This window comes from Bison bison, unplaced genomic scaffold, assembly GCF_000754665.1.
Source record: "Bison bison bison isolate TAMUID 2011002044 unplaced genomic scaffold, Bison_UMD1.0 scf7180017864182, whole genome shotgun sequence".
Classification (NCBI taxonomy): domain Eukaryota; kingdom Metazoa; phylum Chordata; class Mammalia; order Artiodactyla; family Bovidae; genus Bison; species Bison bison.
In genome coordinates this window covers 149,366-176,190 of record NW_011494754.1, presented here as the reverse complement: position 1 = coordinate 176,190, position 26,825 = coordinate 149,366, and the positions used below count along the sequence as shown (strand labels likewise).

Below are 26,825 nucleotides of genomic sequence, written 5' to 3'. Positions count from 1 at the left end.
GAGTGGCCGCGCCCGTAGCTTTCTTGGTCTTCTTAGCCGCCCCGGCAGCCTTCTTGGGCTTGGCCGCACCCGCCTTCTTCGCCTTGGGCTTGGCCTCCCCGGTGGCTGCCTTCTTGTTGAGCTTGAAAGAACCAGAAGCCCCAGTGCCCTTAGTCTGCACCAGGGTGCCTTTGCTCACCAAGCTCTTGAGACCCAGCTTGATGCGGCTGTTGTTCTTCTCCACATCGTAGCCGGCGGCCGCCAGTGCCTTCTTGAGCGCAGCTAAAGACACGCCGCTGCGTTCCTTGGAGGCGGCGACAGCCTTGGTGATGAGCTCGGACACCGGGGGCCCGGAGGCCTTCCGGCGCGCCCCAGCCGGCTTTTTAGCAGCCTTCTTCTTGACTGGGGTCTTCTCCGCAGGAGGTGCGGCAGCGGGAGCAGCAGGAGCAGTCTCCGACATGGTGAAGATCTAGAACTCGGGTACAAGTGGCAAAGCGCCGATGAAGCTGCGCTTGGGCCGGGCCGCCGTATATATAGAGCGCAGGCGCGCGCTGATTGGTGCTCCGGTCGCCCGCCTGGCTGGCAGGCTCTGAGCCGCCGCGATGCGCCCAAGTTGTGTTTGTTCTACTTCACAAAAGGGGGAAAATATTAAAATACCCTACACCAAATCACCCGAGTTTGGTCAGGAAAGGATCCGAGAAGCCTCAGGCTTCGTGCTCTCCATTTATTTTGTTCACAATCACAAACACTACGCGTCCAGACGTCCCGAACTCCCCCAACTCCTAGGGAAGTCCTGGGCAGTCGGAGACCACTTTCTGTTTTTCTTCTAAATTACCTGTTCGCTCCTTTGCCCCTGAAAGTTCTTTTTCTCAGGGGTGGTTGGGCACATGCTTCTCTTCTTTTGGGACCAAAACCGAAATGGTTTCCACCTAAATTTTCACCATAATTCTGTTTCTTCGCAAGGGAAGTAACACAGGTCCTCTGTGAATTCTGCGTACAGACCCACAGGAACTGTGGACTGGGACCAGGATTCTGGGACCAGTCCAAAGCTGTTAGAGCGGGATGGGAGGGGGTTCGTAAGCCTTGGGGGGTCCTGAGTGATGGGGGGTTAGAGACTTAAATCTTTGATTTGAAGACATTGAAACTTTATCAAATCCCTCTTTTCATAGATGGGGGCGGGGCATTCTTTTCACTTCTCCAAAGGCGAGAAATTGGGCTGTTTTTTCAAAGCTCTCAGGTTCCCCTCTGGGTTGTGCAAGGCGGGGGGTCTGGCCCTCAAGAATAGGGATAATGAGGGAAGAAAGAAGACCCTCTTAAGCCTACAAATAACCCTCAATAGACTTAACAGTGAGGGACATTTAGATGATCGGCTTTCAAAGAAAGCAAGCATTTATTTATTTTTGTATGCTGTACTAAAGAAATGAATTGCAGCACACGAAAATTCTAGATTACTTCCAGTAACAATATCTAAACATATGTCATGGCACAGGACACTTTCTAACTGGGAACTCAAAGATATAGATGGAAATAAAGCAACTGACAAGACACACTTTTGACTTTTAAGATAAACTAGAGATTTTAAATAGAAATCGTGAAATGACAAAATTTTAAACAGACATAGAGAAAAGTAATTAGAAAAAATAAGTTATTATACCACTTTTTGCTGATAAGCTCACCTTTTATCCCCTCTAAAACTGACTGTATGTATTCTATTCTGAAGTTCACTATACTACTACATCTAGATGGAAGTATGTACTAAAGACATCAGTCTTAGATGTGGTAATCAAAAAATGTGATAAATTAAGTTCAATGATGAATGAAACATGAGACATCTTCTTTTAGACTAAGGATAGCCCCATGATTTCACTGAATAACATTCTTTCAACATTTGGAAACTATGTCTACTACTGGTCATGTCCTCTGGGAATTAGCAACCTAATAAGATTAGTGATGGGTGAATTAGCAGCCATAGAAAATCACTTTAGACCTGCCATCCATCAGTGTGACTTGGGCATAGGAATTGTAAGAAATCATTGAAAGTGTATGAACAACTAAAGCACCTTCATCATACAAATATATTTTGGCAAAAAAATAAAACAAGAACATGCAATTTGTTCTGATTCTATGTGCAGTGAACCGCCTGTTCATCTGAAACTCAGCTAAGGGCGCATAACGAGCAGGAAAAGAGCTATGTAGAGTCTTGATTACTATGCCACTGAACTTCTCTTCAGTAGAAATTGGTGTCCCTTTTTGCAAATCGGGCTTCCCTGGTAGCTCAGCTGGTAAAGAATCCACCTGCAATGCCAGAAACCTGAGTTTGATCCCTGGGCTGAGAAATTCCCCTGGAGAAGGGAATGTCTACCCACTCCAGTATTCTGGCCTAGAGAATTCCATGGACTGTATAGTCCATGGGATTGCAAAGAGTTGGACAGGACTGAGCCACTTTCATTTTGTTTTTGGAAATCAGCAACCTGTAAATTTGATTATTGTGATTCACTTTTATGATATGACTACTCAGGTTTAATCAATCAAATCACATCTCTGTATGCAAATCTAAAATCCAGAACCAGACACCAGCCACACAAATTCTTGCTCCTAACCTTCTGGCCACATAGTGCAGGTCAGAGGCAGAAAAACACATAGACTTTCCTCTAGATCCCTGTAACTAGTACTGAGAAAAGTAAAAAACAAAGATATGTCTTCATGTCTTTTCAAGCTGCATTAGAGAATTCTCCACAAGTCCACTTCTGGTTCATGTAATGCTCTAAGGCCATGTTATAGAATAAAATAAAATGTGGATATGTAAGTCACACACATAATTTTAAACCTTCTAACAGTCACAATGAAAAAAGTAAGAAGAAACAGGTAGATTTAACTTTTATAATGTATATTATTTAACTCAGTATATCCAAACTACTATCACTTCAATATGTAATTGATACTTCAAAAAACATGAGACCATTTCTATTCTTTTTTTATAGGGTAAATCTTCAAACTCTGGTGTGTATTTTACATTTGTAAATTTGCAGATTAGCTTCATTACACGTGCTCAATGACCACATATGACTGACAACTTTCATATGGAACAGCATGGCTTTAGAAAAGGTAACATTGACTTAATATTTACTTTTTGATTAGGCTCAGAGTATATAAAATTAGACCTTTCCTTATAGAAGATTGATACACTAATAAGGGTTTTGTATAGTAGAGATGCAAGTGAATTCTTTCTAGTAGAAAAGATAACCCCAAAAGTTATGATTGTATTGCCTAATAGGACGTTAACCAATTTTGTATCTGATCTTTCAGCTTTCCAGCATTCTTTCTTGCCCTGAACATATTTCATTCTCCTGCATCCTGCTTTGACCTGCCTTTGTCATTCTGCTAGTTCTGTCATTAATACTTAAATCATTCTTTGACCCATGTACAAACTCACTATGCACAGTCTTTGTATGAGAGTCATGTTTTGAAAATTATACTTTGACACTTGGTTAGTTTGTCCTACAGGCTCTGAATCATTAGAAACTATTCTAAAAGATGGGAAGATACAAAATTTTTTGACCATTTGCTTTAAAGTGACCTTAGAGCCTATAGATGTTCCAGGAGGTCTCAGGCTTTGCAATAAGATTGAACAAGCCCGTGATCAAAAAAAGTCGTACTAAAATTAGCTCAAGGGAAAATTCAGATTAAGGGTGTGGTCATTCCACTCAAAATTGATGGTTTCAAAATAGCCAGCCACAAATTGAGGACAGAGTTAAATATCTGCCTTGCAATAAATTGTGTATACTTGTATTTACACACATCCTGACTATTATGAGTTGGCTAATTTCGTTTCATCTTCTTCAGATCTGGAAAGCTGACGGACAAAGTAAAAGATGCAAAGCAGATTGTCAAGTGCAAATGGAGCTGGAGAGAGAGGCTCAAACAGCAAGATGCATTCAAAGGAGAGTGAAAGGAGTGGTTGGGACAGGTGTATGGGTCAGGGACTGACAATCGATTTTTCTTTCACTTCCTCCTTCTACTTTGCCAGAATAGAGTTCTGTCTGCTTGTTGTAAGCCCCAACTGGGAGTGATTAAACCTGCTTTTTCCTGACTCACTAAGGAAACTTTGGGCTGAGACTAAAGATTCTGTATCTTATTCCCTGGCACACTGTCAAAATACACTCCACAGAGAACCATAATAGTAAAGCACATAGTGGAAGCTCAATAAATACATGGAGAGTATTATAAAAGGAGCATTACATTGGAAAATATATTTACCTACCATTTTGGAAATGCTGTTAGAATCACATAAAGTGACACAAGAAACCTAGGGCATTAATAGGCACCTTATTCTTCAAGCTTGTTTTCAAATAACTTTTATAATGATTTCAAAAAGTCAGAACTACACTCAAAATGATTTATCAATAGCAGAAAGATGTATCTCAGTTTAGGCCGCTAATGAAAGCAATTATAAAGCACAAGATGAAAATACATATGGGGAAGTAGCCTTAATCAGAATAAACATAGGGCCTTATACAATGACTATTTTGGAGGACACAAGGACATACAAATTTTGGTAGGTTTCTTAGGACATACTTTTGCTTTTTATTTCCCATCTCATCACTATGCCATGTACGAGCTTTTCTCATATACTAAGCACTTGTTAAGGAAAGGACACCAGAAGAGATAATAAAGGCAGAGATCAGCCAAGCAAAGTGTCTGTCTTAAGGAATTATATGTGGTGAGACTGACACAGACAAGCATATTATCATACAGTGTGATAAGTCTGATAAAAGACACAAACCACTGTGAGAAAAAAGAATAAAACCAAAGAGTGTTCTTGAGCCAGTTATAACTTTGCCTTCAAGTACTTACCAATCCAATTGGGAAATTAAGACATCAGAGAACAGGTTAGAACAGTGGTTCTCAAACATTTAGATTTCAAGACCCCTTCCCATTCCTAAAAATTAGTAACCCACCTCCAATGTTTTGTTAATGTAAGTTATATATGTAGATATTTACTACTTAAAAATTAAAACTGAGTATTAAATTTAATAATTCACATTTATATGATGTTTACTACCAATAAAATTAATTATATGTATGAAAAATTATATATAATTAACAAACATCATATAATCTTTTCATTTATATAATATTATGAGGGGAAACCTTGGTGGCTCAGATGGTAAAGAGTCTACTTGCAATGCAGGAGACCTGGGTTTGATCCCTGGGTCAGGAAGATCCCCTGGAGAAGGGAATGTTAACCCACTCCAGTATTTTTGCCTGGAGAATTCCATGGACAGAGGAGCCTGGCAGGCTACTTATTGTCCAGGGAGTCGCAAAGAGTCAGACCCAACTGAGTGACTTTCACTCACTCACTCACATAATACTATACATACTATATAGAGATTTATATACAAAATACATAATAGTATAAATACATAGTACTAAATACATAATAGAGAGTTGGACTACAAAGAAGGCTGAGAGCCAAAGGATCGATGGTGAACTGTGGTGTTGGAGAAGACTTTCAAGAGTCCCTTGGACTGCAAGGAGATCAAACCAGTCAATCCTAAAGAAAATTAACTGAATATTCATTGGAAGGACCGATGCTGAAGCTGACGTTCCAATACTTTGACCACCTGATGCAAAGAGCCAACTCATTGGAAAAGACTCTGATGCTGGGAAAGATTGAGGGCAGGAGGAGAAGGGGGTGACAAAGAATAAGATGGTTGGGTGGCATTACTGACTCGATGGGTATGAGTTTGAGCAAACTCCAGGAAATAGTGAAGGACAGGGAAGTATGCTGTAGTCCATGGCATTGCAAAGAGTTGGACACGACTTAATGACCAAACGACAACAAAAATATACATTTACAACACAATGTTACATATAATATATATAATAGAGCACTGCACATTATAAATTTCATATACAAATCCATATACAGTATATATAAATGATATGTATTTAGTGGGTTTCCCATTTGAGCCACCAGGGAAGCCCACTAAATATATACTACTGTGTATTTCATATATAAATCTCTATATAGTACATATAATTCATATATACTATATATGGGTTTGTATATGAAATTTATAATATGTAATGCTATATGTATATAACATTGTATTATAAATGTGTATATTATGTGTCATAATATGTATTGCTATATGTATGCTGCTGCTAAGTCGCATCAGTCGTGTCCGACTCTGTGCGACCCCATAGACAGCAGCCCACCAGGCTCCCCCGTCCCTGGGATTCTCCAGGCAAGAACACTGGAGTGGGTTGCCATTTCCTTCTCCAGCTATATGTATAGTATGTTGTAAATATAAATGTGTTATAAATGTATATGTAATATGTGTAGTAGGTCAACTCATAAAAAGTTCCTCATTCTCTACCTCATTCAAAATCCTGGCAGCCCCAGGCTAACCTGAGACTTGTAAGGCTGCCTGAAGGTGGAGAACACAGTCAAACTGTTAACGAAAGAGAGCAGAGGGAAAGACAGCAGCTTTGGGGTCCACACACTTCTTTTCAATACTAGTTCCCCCATTCACAAACTCGGGGATCCTGCCAAGTCCTCAGGTTTTCCCCACTTTCATTTCGTCCTCTGTAACACCCCCCACTACCCCCTTGTCCCAGGAATGTAGTGAGGGTTAAATTAGATAATGCACATACACTTCCTGGGACTGGGCTGAGCACATAGTAGCCTCTTATTTGATTTTTATTTCCATTACATTCTTATCCCATGGGAGCCTCCTGTTTTGAGGTGACCTTAAGATAGTTGATAATGCACCTTAATTTGGACGAGTGGATAAGAGTAGACCAAGTCCAACAAGTTGGTTCTGTCTTTCCAGTTATGTAAACTTCCCCGGGTAGCTTCTGAAAGGTCACTGGACCTAGGAACTAGCCCAAAGAATACCTCAAGAAGAAACTGTAATAAGAAGAGAAGCTAGCTTGCCCATCAGAGAAGGAAGATATGTGTTGGGGAGTGATAGGGAAGAACATAAAGCAGGATCAACACAGCCACTCAGAATCTACCCCACTGAGTTGCTGTTCTTGGAGCTCATTCCTTGCCCAGAACTCGAGACACACAGTCTCTCCTCCCTGCATTTCCCATCTTAAGTGTGTGCATACTTTCAAGGTCAAGCAGGCAGGCAGAGCTGTCAGGGAAAACTGCATGTTGTCAGTACTGAAGAGGGACCAAGGTATCAACACCCTTCAGTTTTTACTACTGAACTCACCTAAACCTTCTTAAGTTAAGACTTCTGGATGGAACCAGATTCTTACAGAATTACATTATCGAAGAATTTGTTGGGCTTCCCTGGTGGCTCAGATAGTAAAAAACCTGCCTGGGATACAGAAGATCCAGGTTTGATTCCTATGTCAGGAAGATTCCCTGGAGAAGGGAATGGCTACCCACTCCAGTATTCTTGCCTGGAGAATCCCATGGACAGAGAGGAGCCTGGTGGGCTACTGTCCATGGGGTCACAACGAGTCAGACATGACTGAGAGAAGGTTTCAGTTAATACATAGATTTCTTATACTTCTCATGGTTAATGTAGTAGCACTTTTATATTTTCCTTTTAATTTTATAAAATATTTCAGGAAAAATACAAAGCTAGCATAATATATTTATCAAAAGCACTAGCTCAATACTGGAATGCCAGAGTTCAAATTCAATATTGCCATTAGATAAGTTTATTAACTCCTCTATGCCTCAGTTTTCTCAGTTGTCATCTATAAAGTGGCAATAATAGTACCTGTTTTATAGGTTGCTATAAGAATTGATGAGTTAATGTTTATATAGTTCTAAGAAGAGTGCTGCCTTGTGAGTACCAAAATTTTTATACACATATATTTTAAAAAATTATTTTAAAAGTTATACATACATTCTTATAAACCCAGCATGGCACCATTCTTCACTGTTTGTTCAAAGGTGTCAATAATACTAATAAAGATAACAGTTAACCGAACACTTTCTATGCATCAGGCATTATATGCACTATTTTCATTCTGTCTTCACCACCATCCTACTGCTAAGTCGCTTCAGTCGTGGCCGACTCTGTGCGACCCCATGGACTGCAGCCTACCAGGCTCCTCCGTCCATGGGATTTTCCAGGCAAGAGTACTGGAGTGGGTTGCCATTGCCTTCTCCTAAATGAGTACCATTACAATTGTTATTGCTTTACCAATAAGGAAACAGAAATTGAGAATTCAGATTTCTCCTAGGACAGCCCTGCAGACTGATTATAACTCACGTACCCTGAACACACACACACACGCACTCACACACACAAATATCAATTGAACTAAAGTCAAAGACTTTTGCTTTTCTATTACAAAGTACATAAAATTAAAATACACCCACAACTTTTACTTACTTACTAGTCTGTTTAATGAGTTTTAATTAGAAAACATTTTCACCCCTGCAACTAATTCTGCATGAATATCATACCTTTTGGGTAGAATCAAGTGTTTACAATACATCATGCTGTCTGTTCTGATGGACACTAGGTGGCAATCCAAACCAACCAAAGTTTAATTTGGTGCCTGGTATGTTATACTTTGGAGAAGGCAATGGCACCCCACTCCAGTACTCTTGCCTGGAAAATCCCATGGCCGGAGGAGCCTGGTGGGCTGCAGTCCATGGGGTTGCTAAGAGTCGGACACGACTGAGCGACTTCACTTTCACTTTTCACTTTCATGCATTGGAGGAGGAAATGGCAACCCACTCCAGTGTTCTTGTCTAGAGAATCCCAGGGACTGCGGGGCCTGGTGGGCTGCCGTCTATGGGGTCGCACAGAGTCGGACATAACTGAAGTGACTCAGCAGTAGCAGCAGCATGTTATACTTTCCCCAGTCCCTTAGGTAATTATTAACTTCTCCTGATAAATTTGGGCTTTCCAGATGACAGTAGTAAAGAATTCGCCTGTCAGGAGACCAAGGTTCAGTCCCTAGGTAAGAAAGAACCCTTGGAGATGGAAATGACAACCCACTCCAGTATTCTTGCCTGGAAAATTCTCTGTCCATAGAAGGTGGGCTAGTCCACGGGGGTCACAAAAAATCAGACAAGACTGAGCAAGAGAAGTCAATCAGTCAGTGATAACACCTTTCTGTCTCAGTGAACAGAAATTTTTATTCCTCTTTTTCTTTACAAATGATCATCCTGATACCACTGGTTAGTCCCAAGACCTCAGCAGGTCTACAGGCAGGCAAGAATAAGGAAGGAATCAATAATCCCATTTGGATTTGGGGAAATAAGAAAATAAATAAGACGGGCTCTACCCTTAGAGTGGAATTTGGAAGCTGGAGACCCCCCCCCCCCAAAAAATAGAATATGTCAGATGTGGTAAGAGAGTGAACATGAAAAGGAGGAAACATCAATTTTACTTGATGCTGGAAGTTAACCCTAGACCCTTATAAAAGCAATTTTTAAAATGCTAAATTACTTTTCTTTATATTTTTAAAGTAAAAATGACCAATGAGGAGGATGACAGGGAAAAAAACAACAACAACAAATACTATTGTGCAAAGATAGTAACACTGGAACTCTCCCGGTTAAGGGTTATCAATTATGATAATGATGGTGATAATAATAATTGCAGTAACAAACTTATTACACTATGTACTAATAAGGATAAAATGATGTAGAGGGCTTGTGACTTAGCAATGTGCTTAAGAACAACCCAGCACCTTCAGTGTAACACACATGCCCCAAACAAAGCCTCAAGAAGTGGACTGCCCTAAAGTGTAAGTTGTATAAAAGTCCAATTAAACCTTTAATAAGTGAGTTTGCTCCGGCCTCAGCCCTTCTTTGCCCAAAGCATTTACTATGGGATGTCATTGACTCCAATAGACACTAGATGATGCTCCAAATTCACACTGCCCTTGATGGACAGCTGATGCTCCTGGCTGCCTGGCTAAGTCATCAATCATTAATTTTGGGTTGACATATTACTCAGAAAATTTCAAACTCATTCTTATAGTCTCTTGATGGACAGAAATGATTATTACCTACAAATGACGTGACAGTATTGAGAGGCTGTGAGAGTGGACTAAGTACCCAGAGTAGTCAAGCACTAGGTTGGCCAATAGGCCCTTTGGAGTCAATACTCTATAAAGAGGAAAACATTATCAAACGTACTAGAAACAAGTGCTTGATTCATTCACTTTTTTAACAATTAATAAGGAGGAAACGCACACATAACTACCCCCATTGTACATACAGTTTAGAATAAAGGGGAAAATATAGGAGAAGAGAATGGATAGAAATGTTTTACATCTGTTAGTATACTGTAGAGACAAATGGAGGAAATGGCCAATTTTATCCTATCATGGGAGTAGAAACCTTGGGGAGAAGCCACTTTAATTGTGTCTTAAATGTGAGCAGCAAACTAGGCATAAGAACCCCAGGGACTTCCAGTCTGTCCAGTGGTTAAGACTCCACACTTGCAATGCAAGGGGCATGAGTTGCATCCCAGGTCGGGGACCTAAGATTCCACATGCTGTGTAGCATGGCCTAAGAAAAGTACCCAGAATCCAGAGACCTAAAGAGACTGCACATGTTTTATCTTCTAAAACTATTATTAATTGTGGAATAACCATTAACCACAATATAGACAATCTGCAAGAGGATACTGATCTGTCACCTGGTAGGGAGCAGCATCCTCAGGTAAAAAAAAAAAGGTCATTGATGATATTAATATTATATTTGGACAGGCAATAATAATAAATATAATTTAGCCCTGATTATTTGCCAGGAACTTTGTTGAGGGCTTCATTTATCAACTTGGGGGTTTCTTAAACTTAATTCTAAGTATCATTTTGTGGAGTAGCTATTATCACCACCTCTTTACAAAACAAGAAAATTGAGACAGAGAGTTCAAGTGGCTTGCAATATAACTTTGCCTTACAGATTGTATGTGCCCCTATGGCACACACATATACTCATCAGAAATAAGATATAATAGGGTAGTTTACAAAAACTGTACTAAAGTGAGCAAGAGTAGACTTTGTTGTTTTTCTCATCGGTAATGAAAACAATATATATGGACAGTTTTCACTGGTAGATATTAAATATAGAGGACATTTTCTCCCTTAAAGTTTCAAAGGCTCTTGGAAGAGCTGAAAGATAACAATTGACAAAAATAGTCGTTGCATTGGCCTCAAACTCTTTGCAAATGAGACACTTCATTATGCTATGTCATTCGTTCTGATGGCACTCTAAACCAAAATAGTTTGTTCCTAATCTGTCAGATCTGTTATTATTACCCTCTAGGAGTGTCATTATCTATTAAAAGCTGTAAAATTTCATTCATGTAGAGTATCATTTGATGATCAGAGTTTATTATCCCCATTTCACAGATGAGCAGATGGAGGTTCTGAGAAGCCAGAAAAAGGCCATAGTAAAGATACATTTTTCCTTTTCTGTAGTTCTTTGGAGCTCTCCTCAATTTACTAGATGGTATGTTGCCTGACTCATGAATCATTCAATAAAGTCAATTCAATATTTAAAATTTACTGTGCTGAATTTTGTTTTTTAACAGTAGATTAGAGACTGGTTGGGGGGGGGTGCGGGTGGTGGAATTTGGAGATGATGACTAAAAGGTACTACTGAAAGGTTTCTTTGTGGAGGGGATGAAAAATGTCCTAAATTGATTGTGATATGGTTGCTCACCTTTATGAATATACTAAAGCCTTAGAATTTTAAACTTTAAATGGATGAATTGTATGTAAGTGAATTTTATGTCCGTAAAGCTGTCACCTAGGGAAAAAAAAAATTGTACAGTCAACTCCCATGTACTCATCATCAATGTTCAACATTTTCTCCACCCTATTTCATATCCCCATACTTTCCAAAATTTCTAAGTTTGAATTTTTTCTTGGATGGCAAAAATTTGCATACGTGCTTTTAAAGGTATCACTGTATTTACCAGGTATTTAAAGGTTTTAGGAAAATCCTTTTTCCTAAATATTTTTTAATATTCTTTTGAAAAGTCTAAGACAGTAGTTCTCAAACTTTGTTGTGTTGGGGTGGGGGAGGGGGTTGTTTAAAATCCCAGTGCCCTGGTGGCATTGCACAGTAATTAAATGGGTGTCCGGGGGCTATAGGAGAACATCTACAGGTTTTACGATTCTCCAGAGGATTCCAATGAGCAGTTCATGAAATGTAACTATAAAAGCTATGAAAGATACGGCAATAGATAGGCTCTAATCTATTAAGTTTATGATTTAACTAAATTCTGATGAAAGAATAAAATGAAGTTTTTATGCAAAAAATATTCGTAAGTTGAATATCAAGATTGGCAAGTTGAACTTAAAAATTTTGAAAATGTGCACCTGAATATTCAAGTTATTCAATATTTAAATGGTAAATATTTAGATCATAAAATCATTAAATATATTCTCAATCAGCATCCTCTCGGGATTTAAAAAACCAAAGAGACAGTTGTGTGACCGAGTGTTTCCCAAGCAGGTACTCTGGGTTTCAGGACAGAGAGTTCTAGCGCCGGAGACCCATTTCTTTTCAGCAGCAGCCCCGGAAAAGGATCCCACTGGCCAGGAAGTTTCATCTGGGATCCCCAGAGCCTCGGCAATGGCTCCAGGGTGACTTCTTGGATCATCCCCGTTTCCCCGCCCTACTCAAGCGGCTGAAAAGCGCCAGGACGCGCGGTCCGAGCCGGGAAAATGGGCCCGCGAGCCCGGCCGGCGCTTCTCCTCTTGATCCTCCTGCGGACGGCGGCCACGCAGGGGCGACCGCCGCGTGAGTCCGGGGGCTGCGGGCGCTAGAGGGGCGCGGCGGGGGAGGCAAAATCGAAACTAGCTTTTCTTAGAGCTTGGGAGTTCGCTAAGCTCCGAACGACTGCTCAGCCCTGTGCGCGGTGCCCTCCCCCAGCTTTTCCCGGGGGGCATGCGGGCCACAGAAAGTGCAGATGGGGTTAGGGGACCTCCCGTCCCAAGACCTTGACCTCCCACTCCCCGCCCACTCTCTGTCCTTGCTGCCACGGCTTGGCGCTCGGAACCACCTACTCCTTCTCCCAGCTTGGACGCTTTTAGAATAGAAATCTCTCATTGAGGTCGAGCTAGGATTAGGGGTCCTTGGCCTCCGATCTCGGTTTTCTTGTTTCTGCTGTTAACCGAAGCGACTTAGCAGGCACGCACTTCGGTTGTGTCCTTTCACCGCCGATCCCGCCCCAAACAGGAAGTTCTTCTCACCGAGGACGACCTTGGCCGGAGTGCCCCCTCCGGTGTTTCCACACCCGGGGGCTCTAAGGGCTGGGAGTAAACACACAGTGAAGGCCGCCGGGTTTCCATTTCCGAACCTCTGGCACAGACTGAGGATAGGAGGTTCTTGAGAGTTCGGCCAGAGGCCTTACTCTTGGGGACTGTTCTTTTGCCTGGAAAAATAACCTGCCTGATATTTTTGAACTTTTGAACTGATTCTCACTGTTCTTTTCAGCCTGGGGTTGTTAATTTGCAATGTTAATAGTATTGTATATAAAGGAGGCCAAAGAGATGATAGTTAGCATGTAAGACATTTAAATTTTAAATCACCTTCCTATCTGTGATCTGGTTTGACTCTACTCAGCCTTCGGGCGGTAGGAACTATTCATATCTTGATTTTATTAGTGGTTAACAACTTCAGGTTAAATCCTTTCCCCAGGTTACAAAGAATTTAGATAGTCTGGTTTTCTGACATGAAGTACCTACTACTGGTTGTAATCTTGGCTGACAGTGTTTGACCTCACCGTTGTCTGGCACAGCTCTGGATGCTTTATACATTGACCCAACCACACTTGGAGGGTAGGTCGTATATGTATCCATACTTTATAGATGATGAGAACAAAATAAGACCTGCTCACCAGTACCTTTGTCAGTGTTACCCAGGGCTCTTCATAGTTGCAATTCTTAAAAGTTACTCTGCAGTAGAGGTTAAATCATAAAGTCTGATGAAGGAAAGTCTTCACTGACTACAAGTATATCAAGAGCAGGGAGCCAAGTCGAGTCGATGCTTTGCCTTTGAGTAGATAGGGATGACAATACACAAAGGGATAGAGAGCATCAGGGTAACCTGTGAAGCGAGGAGGTCAGGGTAGGCCACTGTCCCTAGCTGGGTTTGAGCAGAGACTTGAAGTAAGTAAGGGTGATGTTCATTGGGAGCAGCGCTTCCCAGACAGGCTAGGGGGACCTGGCAAGGATTTGCAACGTCAGCACTCATTGACATTTTTTGTTGTGGGGACTGTCATGTGTACTGTAGGACATTTAGCAGGGTCACTGTCCTTTACGTACTGGATGTTAGTACACTCCCTGGTCGTGACAACCAAAAACGTCCCCAGGTGTTGCCAGATGTCCCTAAGAAAATAAATATCCTGATTGAAGAAAGAGCAAGGGCTCCGGAGGCCCAGAACAGGTGATGGGTTCAGCAAAGGAGCCATGGGTGAGTCCCCTAGGGCCTCACAGGTTGCAGTGTGGACTCCAAACCAGGAGTGATGTGATCAAGAATAACTGTTGAAAAGATTGCTCTGGCTGCTCTATGGAAAGCAGAATGAAGGGAGCAGTGATAAAAAAAAAAAAAAAAAAAACAGGGTGAAGCAGACAGGCAAGAGATGATGGACTGGGCTGGGTGGGAGCAGAGGTGGTGGTGAGAAATAACTCTATTCTGGATTTATTTTAAAGGAAGTTGCTGAGGGATCTATGAAGGTTCATATGATAGAGAAAAGTCAAGGTGGCTCTATTATTATTTTATCTTTATTTTATCAGCCTCAGCAACAGGGGGATCGGTGGTGTCATTTCCAAGGTGGTGAAGGTAGAAGAAAGAGCAGTTTGGGGGCAACCAAGAGCCTGATTTTAGACTTGTTCAAGTTTGAAATTCCAATGAGTCATCCAACTGGTGGTATCATATAGGAAGAGTTGGAGAGTAAGAATCTAGAGTTCAGGGTCAGAGATCGAAATCTAGAACTTGGCATTTAGTCATCCAACAAGTATGTATTAAGCTTCGACTACATGCCAGACACTGTTCTAGGCATCGAGGATACACACTGAACTCCCCCATCTAGAATTAAGGGAATGCATAAGAAAACTCACACCTGCCCAAGGCCTGTCCCTTTGGGCTTTCTGGGTGTTTTTTTCACATTTGCATTTGATTTGGAACTATTTTGATGCTGAAAGATACCCTGAGCTATTTATCAGCACATTTGCCAGCATTTAACAGCAAACATTTATAGGCAGACCTCAGAGATATTGTGGGTTCAGTTTCAGACAACCACATTAAAGGGAACGTCATAAGATAACAACTCAGACAAAGTTTTCGGTTTCCCAGTACATGCCCAAGTTGTGTTTACTACACTGTATGCTGTTAAGTGTACAACTGAATTGTCTTAAAAAAATATGTACTTTAATTTTTAAAAAAGTATTGCTAAAAAGTGTTAGCCATAATCTGAACCTTCAGAGAGTCAAAATCTTTTTATAATAGTAACACCAAAGATCACTGATCACAGATCACCATAACAAATAGAACAATAATGAAAATGTGGGAAATCTTGTGAGAATTACCAAAATGTGACACAGAGATATAAAAGTGAGCAAAGGCTGTTGGAAAAGTGGTACCAATAGACCTGCTTGACGTGGGGTTGCCAAAAACCAATTTGTAAAAAAACACATTAGCTTCAAAGGGCAAAAAAAAAAAAAAAAAAGAGGTCTGTCTGTACACAAGAAAGGGTTTAGAGATGGAAGCAATGATAAAAGCTGGACAATAATTCCTCTGGACTTGGATCTAATTGGGTCTGAGCACCAACTCCTGAGCTCAACTGCCCTAGCTAGACACGTCTTGGGATTTTCTAAAATCTGTTGTCCCCAAGGGGAGGCTGCTGGAATTGTGAGTTCTGGGTCAGGGGCTGGGGGCTGAAAGGGGGTCCAGCCCACATGGCACAAGGAGGGTCTTGGGGAAAAAGGGTCATGGAGAGGGAGGGCACCACCCACTTTCACAGGGTGGGACCAGACACAGCTGGTTCGAGTAGATTCAGACCGTGTGTGGACTCCCAGTCTCCTATGTGTCCTGTTGCCCTCTCCCCAGGGTCACACTCCCTGCGCTTCCTCTTCATGGGCGCCTCCAAACCAGACCTCGGGCTGCCCCTGTTTGAGGCTTTGGGCTACGTGGATGACCAGCTGTTCGTGTCCTATGATCATGAGAGTCGCCGTGCAGAGCGGCGCGCCCCATGGCTCTGGGGCAGGGCCACCAGCCAGCTGTGGCTGCAGCTGAGTCAGAATCTGAAAGGCTGGGACCACATGTTCATCGTGGACTTCTGGACGATCATGGACAACCACAACCAAAGCAAGGGTGCGTGAAGAGCGGGCCTCACCTTCCCAAGGTGGGCGGGGTGTGTCCCTGCTTCACAGATGCATCTTGAGGGAGGTTTGAGATCCTGGCTATTTGAGGTCCTGGGGGGCAGAGAAGAGGGCAAGTGTTTGCTTCCTGAGGTTGTTCAGTCCTTGTAATGGTTCCTGTAATCCCTGTAAGGGCTTCCTTGGTGGTCCAGATGGTAAAGAATCCACCTGCAATGTGGAAGACCTGGGTTCGATTCCTGGGCTGGGAAGATCTCCTGGAGAAGGAAATGGCAACCCACTCCAGTATTCTTGCCTGGAGAATCCCATGGACACAGGAGCCTGGCAGGCTACAGTCCGTAGGGTCGTCGCGAAGAGTCAGACACGACTGAGCGACTAACACACACACAATGGCAGAAACAGGGACCTGCTCCTTTGGTTTCAGTAACGAAGCTGGGGGCGTTGCCAGAGTCCCACACCCTGCAGGTGATCCTGGGCTGTGAGTTGCAAGAGGACAACAGCACCAGAGGGTTCTGGAAGTACGGGTACGATGGGCAGGACCATCTTGAATTCCGGCCTGAGACACTGGATTGGAGAGCAGCAGAGCCCAGGGCCCAAGTCACCAAGCTGGAGTGGGAAGTGAACAAGATTCGGGCCAAGCAGAACAGGGCCTACCTGGATCGGGATTGCCCCGAGCAGCTGCTGCATTTGCTGGAGCTGGGGAGAGGGCCTCTGGAGCAGCAAGGTACGGCGGGAGCACTCTCTGGCCCTCTCGTGAAGGAGTGGAGGCAGGGTACAGGGTACAGGATCCCCAGCTGGGGTTTCAGAGATGGCCGATATTGTGTGACTTCCTGGGAAGGAACTGAGGTCTGAGTTTTCCACCTCGAGGTCTCTAGCTCTGAGGTTTCCCCCTTACAGTTGAGATGTGAGTCATGATTTTAATTTTTTTCCATGCACATAGCTAAAGAAGTAACTGTGATTTTTCTCTCAATTTAACCAAGAACCCTATGCCCATTTGTAACCTTTAGTGATTCAGAGATGCCAATTTTCATATGAATGAATACCAAGGCAAGAAATTACCTAATGAGGCAACTGGTCAGAGTAGCACAATCTTAAGGGGTCAAAGCTACTTTCACAGAACATACTAGTAGTCATGAAGGCTGACTATCTGACAAGACCCCTTCCTACAAGAATATTTATCAGGTTGAACCAGGTGAAATTACCGAGAGTACGTATTCAATCAGTTTTGATCCTCATAAGGGGCAATTTCAGGCTTCCCAAATGGCACTGATGGTAAAGAATCCACTTGCCAATGCAGGAGATATAAGAGATATGGGTTCAGTCCCTGGGTTGGGAAGATCCCCTGAAGGAGGGCGTGGCAACCCACTCCAGTATTCTTGCCTGGAGAATCCCATGGACAGAGGAGCCTGGTGGGCTACAGTCCATAGGGTCCCAAAGAGTCAGACAAGACTGAAGTGACTTAACATGCACACACAAGGGGCAGTTTCATTTGATTCAACTTAAAGTATTAACAAAGAATATAGCACATGGGCAACAGGTATGCATATTTCCATGTGGGACTGGAGAACAGGCTGCTATGACTGACTGACCCACATCAGAACTGAATCATGTAACGTATTTTAGGACACAAAATGGTGGTGTGTCTTTCCTACAGCTTGCTCTGTCTGCACAGGGTGACTCCTTCCTCCAATCTGTAGGGAAAGGGAAGTGAAAGTGGTAAAGAAAGGAAGTGAATGTTCTGGTCTTCCTGGCATGGGTAGGAAGAGTCCCTCTCCAGATCCTCCCTTCTTCCTGTCCAGTGCCTCCTTTGGTGAAAGTGACTCATCACGTGACCTCTTCACTGACTACTCTTCGGTGTCGGGCTCTGAACTTCTACCCCCAGAACATCACCATTAGGTGGCTGAAGGACAAGCAGTTCCTGGATGCCAAGGAGATTAAGCCAGAGGATGTGTTGCCCAATGGGGACGGGACCTACCAGGCCTGGGTGGCCTTGGCCATGCTCCCTGGGGAAGAGCAGAGATACAGCTGCCAAGTGGAGCACCCAGGCCTGGATCAGCCCCTCACTGCCACCTGGGGTATGGATGAGAGGCAGGGGCTGAGAAAACCTGGTGTGGGCGGGCTGGGGTTGGTCAACAGGGCAGTCAGGGGAGGGTCTGCTCTGGGCTGGGGGCAGCGTCATGGGCTTTCATTTGCTTTTGCTGTTTTAGAGCCCTCACTGTCTGGCACCCTGGTCACTGGAATCCTCAGTGGGATTGCTGTTTGCGTCATCATCTTCCTTATTGGAATTTTGTTCAGAATCTTAAAGAGACGGCAGTCTTCGAGTGAGTAGGAAGAAGGAGGAAGCCTCTTAGCACCATGGCGCCCAGGACACTCTCATCTTCCTGCAGAAAGTGTGGCAGGTGGAGGCAAAGAGGATTTGGCATCCATGAGAAGCCCTCTCTTCTTTTTTCTTTGGGAACCCTGGCACCTCCCTGGGAGCAGGAATTTCTTGCTGATTTCCAATCTGATTTCTCTCAGAATGAAAGCTCCTCAGAATGAAAGCTCCTATTTCAACAGACATCTGTTGAGCGCCTATTATTTGGCAAAGGGCTGTTTAAGGTAGTGCAGGTTCTCTGAGGTTAAGTCACCATTGCTATTCTCAGAACTCAAGTCTAGTAGGAAATGAAATCCCTGAAACAGGTAAATGCAGTTAAAGACCCCTGACGGTCCTATGAAGCAAATGTTCTTGGTGGGGTCAAGGGAAGGGAGGACCACATTCATCTGCGGATCAACCATAGCTTCTGGATCTTGAAGAAGTAGAATTTCTTTAGGTAATGTTGAGGATGAGGGGAGCTCTGTGCAAATGAAGCAACCGAGCACATGGGAGAGAGTGACAGATGCTGGGGAGTGAGAAATTATCATCAATTTGACCCTTGACTTTACATACTTATCAGTCTGCATTTCTACTTCCTGAACATCTGTGGTGCAGGGAAAAAAGGGGTAGACAGAAGCCAGCTCCTGCAGAACCTTGTGGGCCTTTGGGTTCTTATGGGGGTGTGGGTGGAAAGGGTCAATGCAGGAACTTAAATCAGCAAAGGAGGATCCAATCTCCATGGTATGGAGAGTGAGTTGTTAGGAAGTGAGATGGGAGGCAAGGGGACCAGTTAGGCAAGGAGACTCAGCATTTGCAGATGAGAGATTATGGTGCCTGAAATCCAGGGGTTCCTTGGAAAGAGGATGGTCAGAGTTGACATGAGTGGATGAGGGGTCAGGGGAGGATCCAAAGTCTGTGACGCCTGTTTCCTGGACATGTCTTTGCAGGAGGAGCCGCTGTCAACTATGCCTTAGCCGAATGTGAATGAAGGGCAGCCTGCAGACCCTTATGGGGCGGAGACAGAACTCAAGACTCAGGGAGCACGTGGCCTTGTGGCATTCTTCATGCTCAGGACAATTGGAGCTAAGAAATGGGAACTGTCTCAGGAACTATCTGCTCTTAACCTTCCTTGTTCACTCTTGAAAAGTTCACCATCTAGGTTTCTGAGTTCCTGCTTGTTAAACGGCCCCAGCTGTGACTTCTGCCCCAGAAGCGGCTTTCCTGAATCCCAGGCTACATTTAGAACCTACATTGATTTCCTGCATCACCTCAGACTTCGTACACCTACATCATCTCATCTCCTAACTGTGGAACGAGGTTCCTTAAATCTGGGGGTGGGGGTAGTGGGGGAGGGTTGCTCGTGATTCCTTTAAACCTCTGAGAATAGCTTGAACCTTCTCCTTAGGTCATACACTCTAATGCCTCTATCAGAATTTGGCACACACATCCAGGCAATTCCTAGACCCATTCAAGTTTCCTTTTAACCCTTCCTCTGTTATTGAGAACTCACCTGTCACCAAGCCCTGTGGTCTCTTCCATCAGAAGGAGATCTGGACTATCGTACAGCTGTGAAGGCTGTGCACTGCACAACCCGAGGAGACACCTTTTCTAGAAGAGGCATCCTTTCCTGGATGTTTGTGCCTATTAGGATAGTCTTCTCTAAAATGGGTGGGAAGTGTCTTGGGGAAGGATATCTTTTTTTAATTCGAGCAAAGGTGCCATGTGGGATTCCTTAGATTAATGACACCTGCACTTTTGCAATACCTCTTCTGTATGCCAGACTTGAAGTAGCACAGGATTTGATCCCTGCTCACACCATCTCCTTGTTCTGATAATGAAAATGATAATTAAGATGATGATGATAAGGATAAGATGGCTGACATTTTAAAAGCTCTTACGTGGTGCCAGACTTAGTTCTCTGAGTGCCCATTTACATGTATTATCTCATATAGTTCTTACAATAGGTCTTTGACATCAGTACTATTTTCCCCCCTCTTTTTTTTAAAGATGAAGAAAGTGAAATTTAATATAGAGTATCTCACAGCTTGCCAGGGACAGAGATAGGTGTCAAGCTCAGTCAGGCTGGCTCTTTGATCCAGCTCCTTGCTCCTGCATTCAGATGATCAGATACTTGGACTAAGTGGGGAAAGAAGGAGATGGCTGTGGAGATGGCTCTTCTCTTATCTCATTGTCTGTATACTCAGTGACTTTGATTCAAGTGAAGGGAAAAACATCAAAAACCAATCTCGGCCATGTTTCCTTTCAAAGTTCCTGAAGGAAGAACCCTGGAATGTGACTGCTAACTTCTCCATTGCCACACTGGCCAGCTCTGTCTGGCAGCACTCACGGGATTGAGATTGGGAGGGTTGGTTAGTTACTGTGTTGGACCTCACAGTCCTGCTCCAATCAGGGCCACTAGGGTGTAGGCATTTCCCTCCGTAAACTGGAGCAACTCCTCTCATATTAAAGCTGGGAAAATAGAAATATATACATATATACACATATATATATGTGTGTATATATACACACACACCAAATAACTCATGTTTATTTCATGCTGCTATGTACAACTGGTGGCATAACTATGTTCAAGGCTCTGTCTTGGAGGTCGGAGGGCAGGTGCCTCAGACCAAATACAGCACAGAAGTTTGTTTGGTAAGTACTAAATTTGGGCACAAATATCTCAACTATTTTAAACTTTTCTTTTTTTCTGGTTATGAAAGTTAAGTGGATAAAAGTACACAGAATTTGTGCTTACTACAGAAAAGTTTAAAATGAGTTGAATTGAAACTTTCCTTCCATTAGCCAAAGCTAACTCTATTAACAGTTTGTGTATTTCTTCTCAGTATTATTGCCATATTAAAATACATAAAATTAACAAATGCGTAGATTTTAATAAATACATAATTAACTGTACATGATTTTCCTGATGCATTTGTCCATCTTATGTATGTACTTAATCAACTTCATCATTAAATTATTTTGGGGACATTTATACTGCTTCTAAGGGGTCATGGATCTTCCCTCATAGCTCAGTGGGTAAAGAATCTGCCTGCAAGGCAGGAGACCTGGGTTTGATTCCTGGGTTGGGAAGATCCCCTGGAGAAGGAAATGGCTACCTACTCCAGTATTCTTGCCTGGAGAATCCCATGGACAGAGAAGCCTGGCAGGCTCAAGTCCATGGGGTCAAAAGAGTCTGACATGACTTAGCAACTAAACCACCACCATCACCGTACTGCTTCTAATTTTTTTAATGTTTTATTTTCATTAAATTATAGTAGCTGAATTAATTGTTTTTCTTTACCCTAGAGACATTATCACCTAAAGTGTAACACATTGGTCATTTTGCCTCCAAACCACGGTGGAAGCACAAATTCTTTCTCCTTAAATATCCTCCCATATTCAAAGCAGACTGCCAAAAATCTTCCTTGCTCATACTGTTTCCTACCTTACTAAGGATATACTAAAATTAATTAGGCAACAGTTTATTTTATGTTCTTTTTGTTTCACATAGGACAAAATTTCAAGAAACATTCTACTCTTCACAGTAACACATTTATTAACTGTAGCCTGTTAATTTTTAAAAAATAACCACAATTATAAAATTTCCATTTTCTTTCAGTGTTTCTTAGCTTAATTTTTCTGGCCTTGTTCATCAGTTCTTAAGATCAGCTACATTTGAAGTCAGATCGGTTCAGTTCAGTTCAGTTCAGTTGCTCAATCGTGTCCGACTCATTGCGACCCCATGGACTGCAGCACACCAGGTTTTCTTGTCCATCACCAACTCTGCAAGCTTGCTCAAACTCATGTCCACTGAGTTGGTGATGCCATACAACCATCTCATCCTCTGTCATCCCCTTCTCCTCCTGCCTTCAATCTTTCCCAACATCAGGGTCTTTTCCAATGAGTCAGTTCTTCACATCAGGTGACCAAAGTATTGGAGTTTCAGCTTCAGCATCAGCACTTCCAATGAATATTCAGAATTGATTTCCTTTAGGATTGACTGGTTGGATCTACTTGCAGTCCAAGGGACTCTCAAGAGTCTTCTCCAACACCACAGTTCAAAAACATCAATTCTTCAGCACTCAGCTTTCTTTATGGTCCAACTCACATCCATACATGACTACTGGAAAACCATATGTTTGACTAGATGGGCTTTGGTCAGCAAACTAATGTCTCTGCTTTTTATTTTGCTATCTTGGTTGGTTATAGCTTTTCTTTCAGGCAGCAAGCATCTTTTATTTCATAACTGCAGTCACTATCTGCAGTGATTTTGGAATCCAAGAGAAGAAAGTGTTACTGTTTCCATTGTTTCCTCATCTATTTGCCATGAAGTGATGGGACTGGATGCCATGATCTTAGTTTTTTTAATGTTGAGTTTTAAGCCAGCTTTTCACTCTTCTCTTTCACTTTCATCAAGAGGCTCTTTAGTTCTTCTTCGCTTTCTGCCAGAAGGGTGGTATCATCTGCATATCTGAGGTTATTGATATGTCTCCTGGCAATGGCAATCTTGATTGCAGCTTGTGCTTCATCCAACCCAGCATTTTGCATGATGTACTCTGCATATGTACTCTGCATATGCAAAATGCTGGGCTGGATGAAGCACAAGCTGCAATCAAGATTGCCATTGCCAGGAGACATATCAATAACCTCAGATATGCAGATGATACCACCCTTCTGGCAGAAAGCGAGGAAGAACTAAAGAGCCTCTTGATGAAAGTGAATATAAGTTATAAGCAGGGTGACAATATACAGCCTTGACATACTCCTTTCCCAATTTGGAACCAGTCTGCTGTTCCATGTCTGGTTCTAACTGTTGCTTCTTGACCTGCATACAGGTTTCTCAAGAGGCAGGTATGGTGGTCTAGTATCCCATCTCTTTAAAAATTTTCCAGTTTGTTGTGATTTACATAGTCAAAGGCGTTAGCATAGTCAATGGTGCAGAAGTGGATATTTTTCTGGAATTCTCTTGCTTTTTCTATGATCCAGCAGACATTGGCAATTTGACCTCTGGTTCCTGTGCCTTTCTAAATCAGATACCAACGTTTAAATTACCTATTTTATTTTACATCTGGCAAAAACCAGTTACAAATTTGGTAGTAAGGAGAAGGGCGTCATCTGGTGGCCAACGCCAAAAATGTCACAGTGGTTTTATGACTATAGCGAGTGGGAGTGGGGAGGGGGAGAGGGGTAGGGCAAAGTCCTCAGGGGAAAGGAGGAAAGGAAAACACACAGGATCACCTTTGGAGAAAAGCCCCTGAAATTGTGAGAGGGCAAAGATGAAACTATTCACCAGGTATTTGAATTGCTGCAATCACAGGGCACTGTTGAGCTGCCTTAACTGGGAAAAGAACAGAAGGAAAACAAACAAATCTGGTGAGGCCACCTGCCAGCAGTTGGTTAAGGCCTGCTGGGAGGTACAGGCAAAACTTGGTCTTGTGTTATAATAATATAGCCTCAGTGTGCTGTGTACTTGATTCAGTCTTCATGTACACACACACACACTTAAAAACAAAAGCCTTTCTCTCAAATGCTGCAAGGTTCTTATAAGCTACACACTCTAATCATGACTAGAATTTTAAAATGCATGACTTTAAGCACTGAAGATATTTACAGATATCTCTAATTTTAATTTCTATGGACTTTGGGTCATCATTTTTTTCTTCCCCATTTTTGAATAAGTGATTAATATGTAGATTTTAATACAGTATTAAATTATCTCATTAACTATTTTACTAAAAATCCTTGGTTGCCCTGACATCATGCATGCATTTATTACTTGGCCTAGAATGCATACTGGTATCTCACATATTCGGTTTCTGAATAATTTTCTAAGGTGTTTACTCATATATATGAGGGATACATATAGTCTGACTTAAGCAGATGCTTCTATAGCTTCTATTTCTTGGCTGGATGAAATTGTATTCTCAGTAAAGTCTTCTTTAGCATGAATATTTCTTGAAAGTAATTTTTTTTAAGCTAATATTGAGTACTTACTAGATGCCAGGCCTTGTTCTAAATGTTAATTTAATTCCTCTGAAGAATCCTGTGACATGTACGCTCTTGTTATTCTGTTACCCTTATTTTGTTGTGTGGAAACCAAGGCACAGAGAGGTTAGTTAACTTGCTAAAGGTTACACAGCTGGAAAATGATCATGCTGATTTTTTTGTTTCCAGCTAGCCTGGCTCAGAGTCAAATTTCTAACCAATACACAATATCTCTCTCTGAGTCAAGAAAACACGTGGTTGATGTTGATGCCATTGCATGATTTTATGATACTCCTTTAAGTAACCATTCTGATGCCTAGTGACCATACCTTGGATATTCCCCGAGTGAGGAGAGGACCAGTTTTAACATTTCAGAATGTTTTGTTTCACACAGGCCAAAATTTCAAGAAACATTCTACTCTTCACATTAACACATTATTAACTGTGGCCTGTTAATTTTTTAAATAACCAGTTATAAAATCTCAAATTTCTATAATTTTTCATAAATATTTGGGACCGTTATTTTCTTTTCACACACAAAATTCTAACTATCAATTCACATTTCTGTTTATTCTCTTTATCATTCAGGGAGTATCACAGTTTGGGTAGCCTTAAGCACATGTGAATCATTTCTTCACCAGGTTTGGGTAGAAAGTATTGTTATTTTTTTTTAAAAAAATCAAATTCTGGCTTTTGCCCCAAAGATTCTAAAATAGAATTTTGCTGTTTTCAGTGCATTTGGTGAGGTGCTGAACATAATACCAATACTTGTATAAACTTCAATGAAAGTCTTGTCAGTTAACCTTACTCTGCAAGTCCATGAACTAGCCCAGATTTTATTCTGTAAACAGAGAGACTACATGGCATTTTCCTAAAACAGCAAGAAACTTGGATAATGCCAATGGAACTTCATTCAGTGTGTAAGAAAGCATTTATTTTAAACATAGGTGTAATAAAGATCTTTCCTTTGTGTACTTTTGGGTTCACAGTTTTCACCACTAAACAAATGCAAAATCCTTTCTTTGTGCTTTGTGTGTGTGAGTAAGAAAGTATTCCATGGAATTTAAAAAATCAAATTTAAGTACAAATGTGTTTATTAAAATTTTGAAACAATTGTTTAAGAAAGGATAATATTAGAAACTTGCTTGTCCAAATAGCATTTTCTTCAGTAGGTCAAAATGTGTTAAGAATATTTAGAGGAGAAAACCCACACAGGACAGCAGGCCTAAAAAGTGCAAGTGCCAACAACTTTTAGAAAAGAGTTTGAACTAAAGAGAAAATGCAGGGCAGTTGGGATTTGGTGCTTTGACTGCCATCACCCAGGTTCAATCCCTGGATGGGAAACTGAGATCCTGCAAGACATGTGGTGCAGCCAAAATGGAAAAAATAAAATTAAATAAAGAGGGAAAAGTAAGAACATTTTCTTAAAAGGTTAAGGAGAGGAAATGAGGAAAATAGGGACAGACACAGTAGATGTATATTATGGAACCAAAAACACAGCAATGGGAATGACAGGAAAAATGAATAATTAGAAAATAGGTCATACCAAAGTAAAGATTAGTTGACTGAAAAAGAGAAATACATTGAAGACTTAGATGGGAAGGAGATAAATCAGCCAGCGGCGAGAGAAGCCCCAGACCAGGAGTGGTGTTCCCAAATGCCTTCAGCTGTCAAGTTATAAATCTCTGGCAGGCTGGCGAAATGAGGTGAGATTGTACTTATGCATTTCCTCAACTATAACATTGCTCAAACTATCGCTACCCAGGGATTCCTTTTCACTAAAGTGCAATTATACCCCCAAAAGTGTTGATATATGCTGGTAATTTTCAACCCTGGCCAAGTATCAGAATTGTCTGTTAAATTTATATATTCCATGGAATGATATGAGAAGGGAAAGTGAAAAAAAGTCGCTCAGTTGTGTCCGACTCTTTGCGACCCCATGGACTGTAGCCTACCAGGCTCTTCCGTCCATTGGATTTTCGAGGCAAGAATTGAACCCGGGTCTCCCGCATTGTAGGCAGATGCTTTACCATCTGAGCCACCAAGGAAGTCCATTATCATTATGGAATGATATGCATAAATATAAATATATATATTCCTGAACTCTAGTATTTTGACTGAGTTTGTGATGGGTGGTTCTGGGCATTTTATATTTTTAGAAGATGTTTGGTTAACATCA

At 41.9% G+C, this 26,825-nt stretch overlaps 3 protein-coding genes across 4 annotated transcripts in view; 2 read left to right on the top strand and 1 right to left on the bottom strand.

Annotated features, from left to right (window-relative positions):
* LOC104991097 (histone H1.2) overlaps nucleotides 1-492 on the bottom strand; it is a 1,876-nt gene extending 1,384 nt beyond the window's left edge. The window contains exon 1 of one of the 2 annotated variants that reach the window (XM_010843443.1): nucleotides 1-492. In XM_010843443.1, the coding sequence (XP_010841745.1) occupies nucleotides 1-439 (439 nt within the window). In that variant the 5' untranslated portion in view covers nucleotides 440-492. The other variant, XM_010843444.1, reaches the window with a different exon arrangement.
* The window catches only part of LOC104991099, a 63,559-nt gene that overhangs the window by 33,813 nt on the left and 2,921 nt on the right, over nucleotides 1-26,825 (top strand). The window lies entirely within an intron of this gene.
* HFE (hemochromatosis) lies at nucleotides 12,452-21,574 on the top strand. Its single transcript, XM_010843445.1, has 6 exons — nucleotides 12,452-12,727; nucleotides 16,037-16,300; nucleotides 16,730-17,029; nucleotides 18,105-18,380; nucleotides 18,513-18,626; nucleotides 19,606-21,574. The coding sequence occupies exons 1-6, from the start codon at nucleotides 12,652-12,654 to the stop codon at nucleotides 19,644-19,646; spliced, it is 1,071 nt and encodes a 356-aa protein (XP_010841747.1). The 5' UTR covers nucleotides 12,452-12,651; the 3' UTR covers nucleotides 19,647-21,574.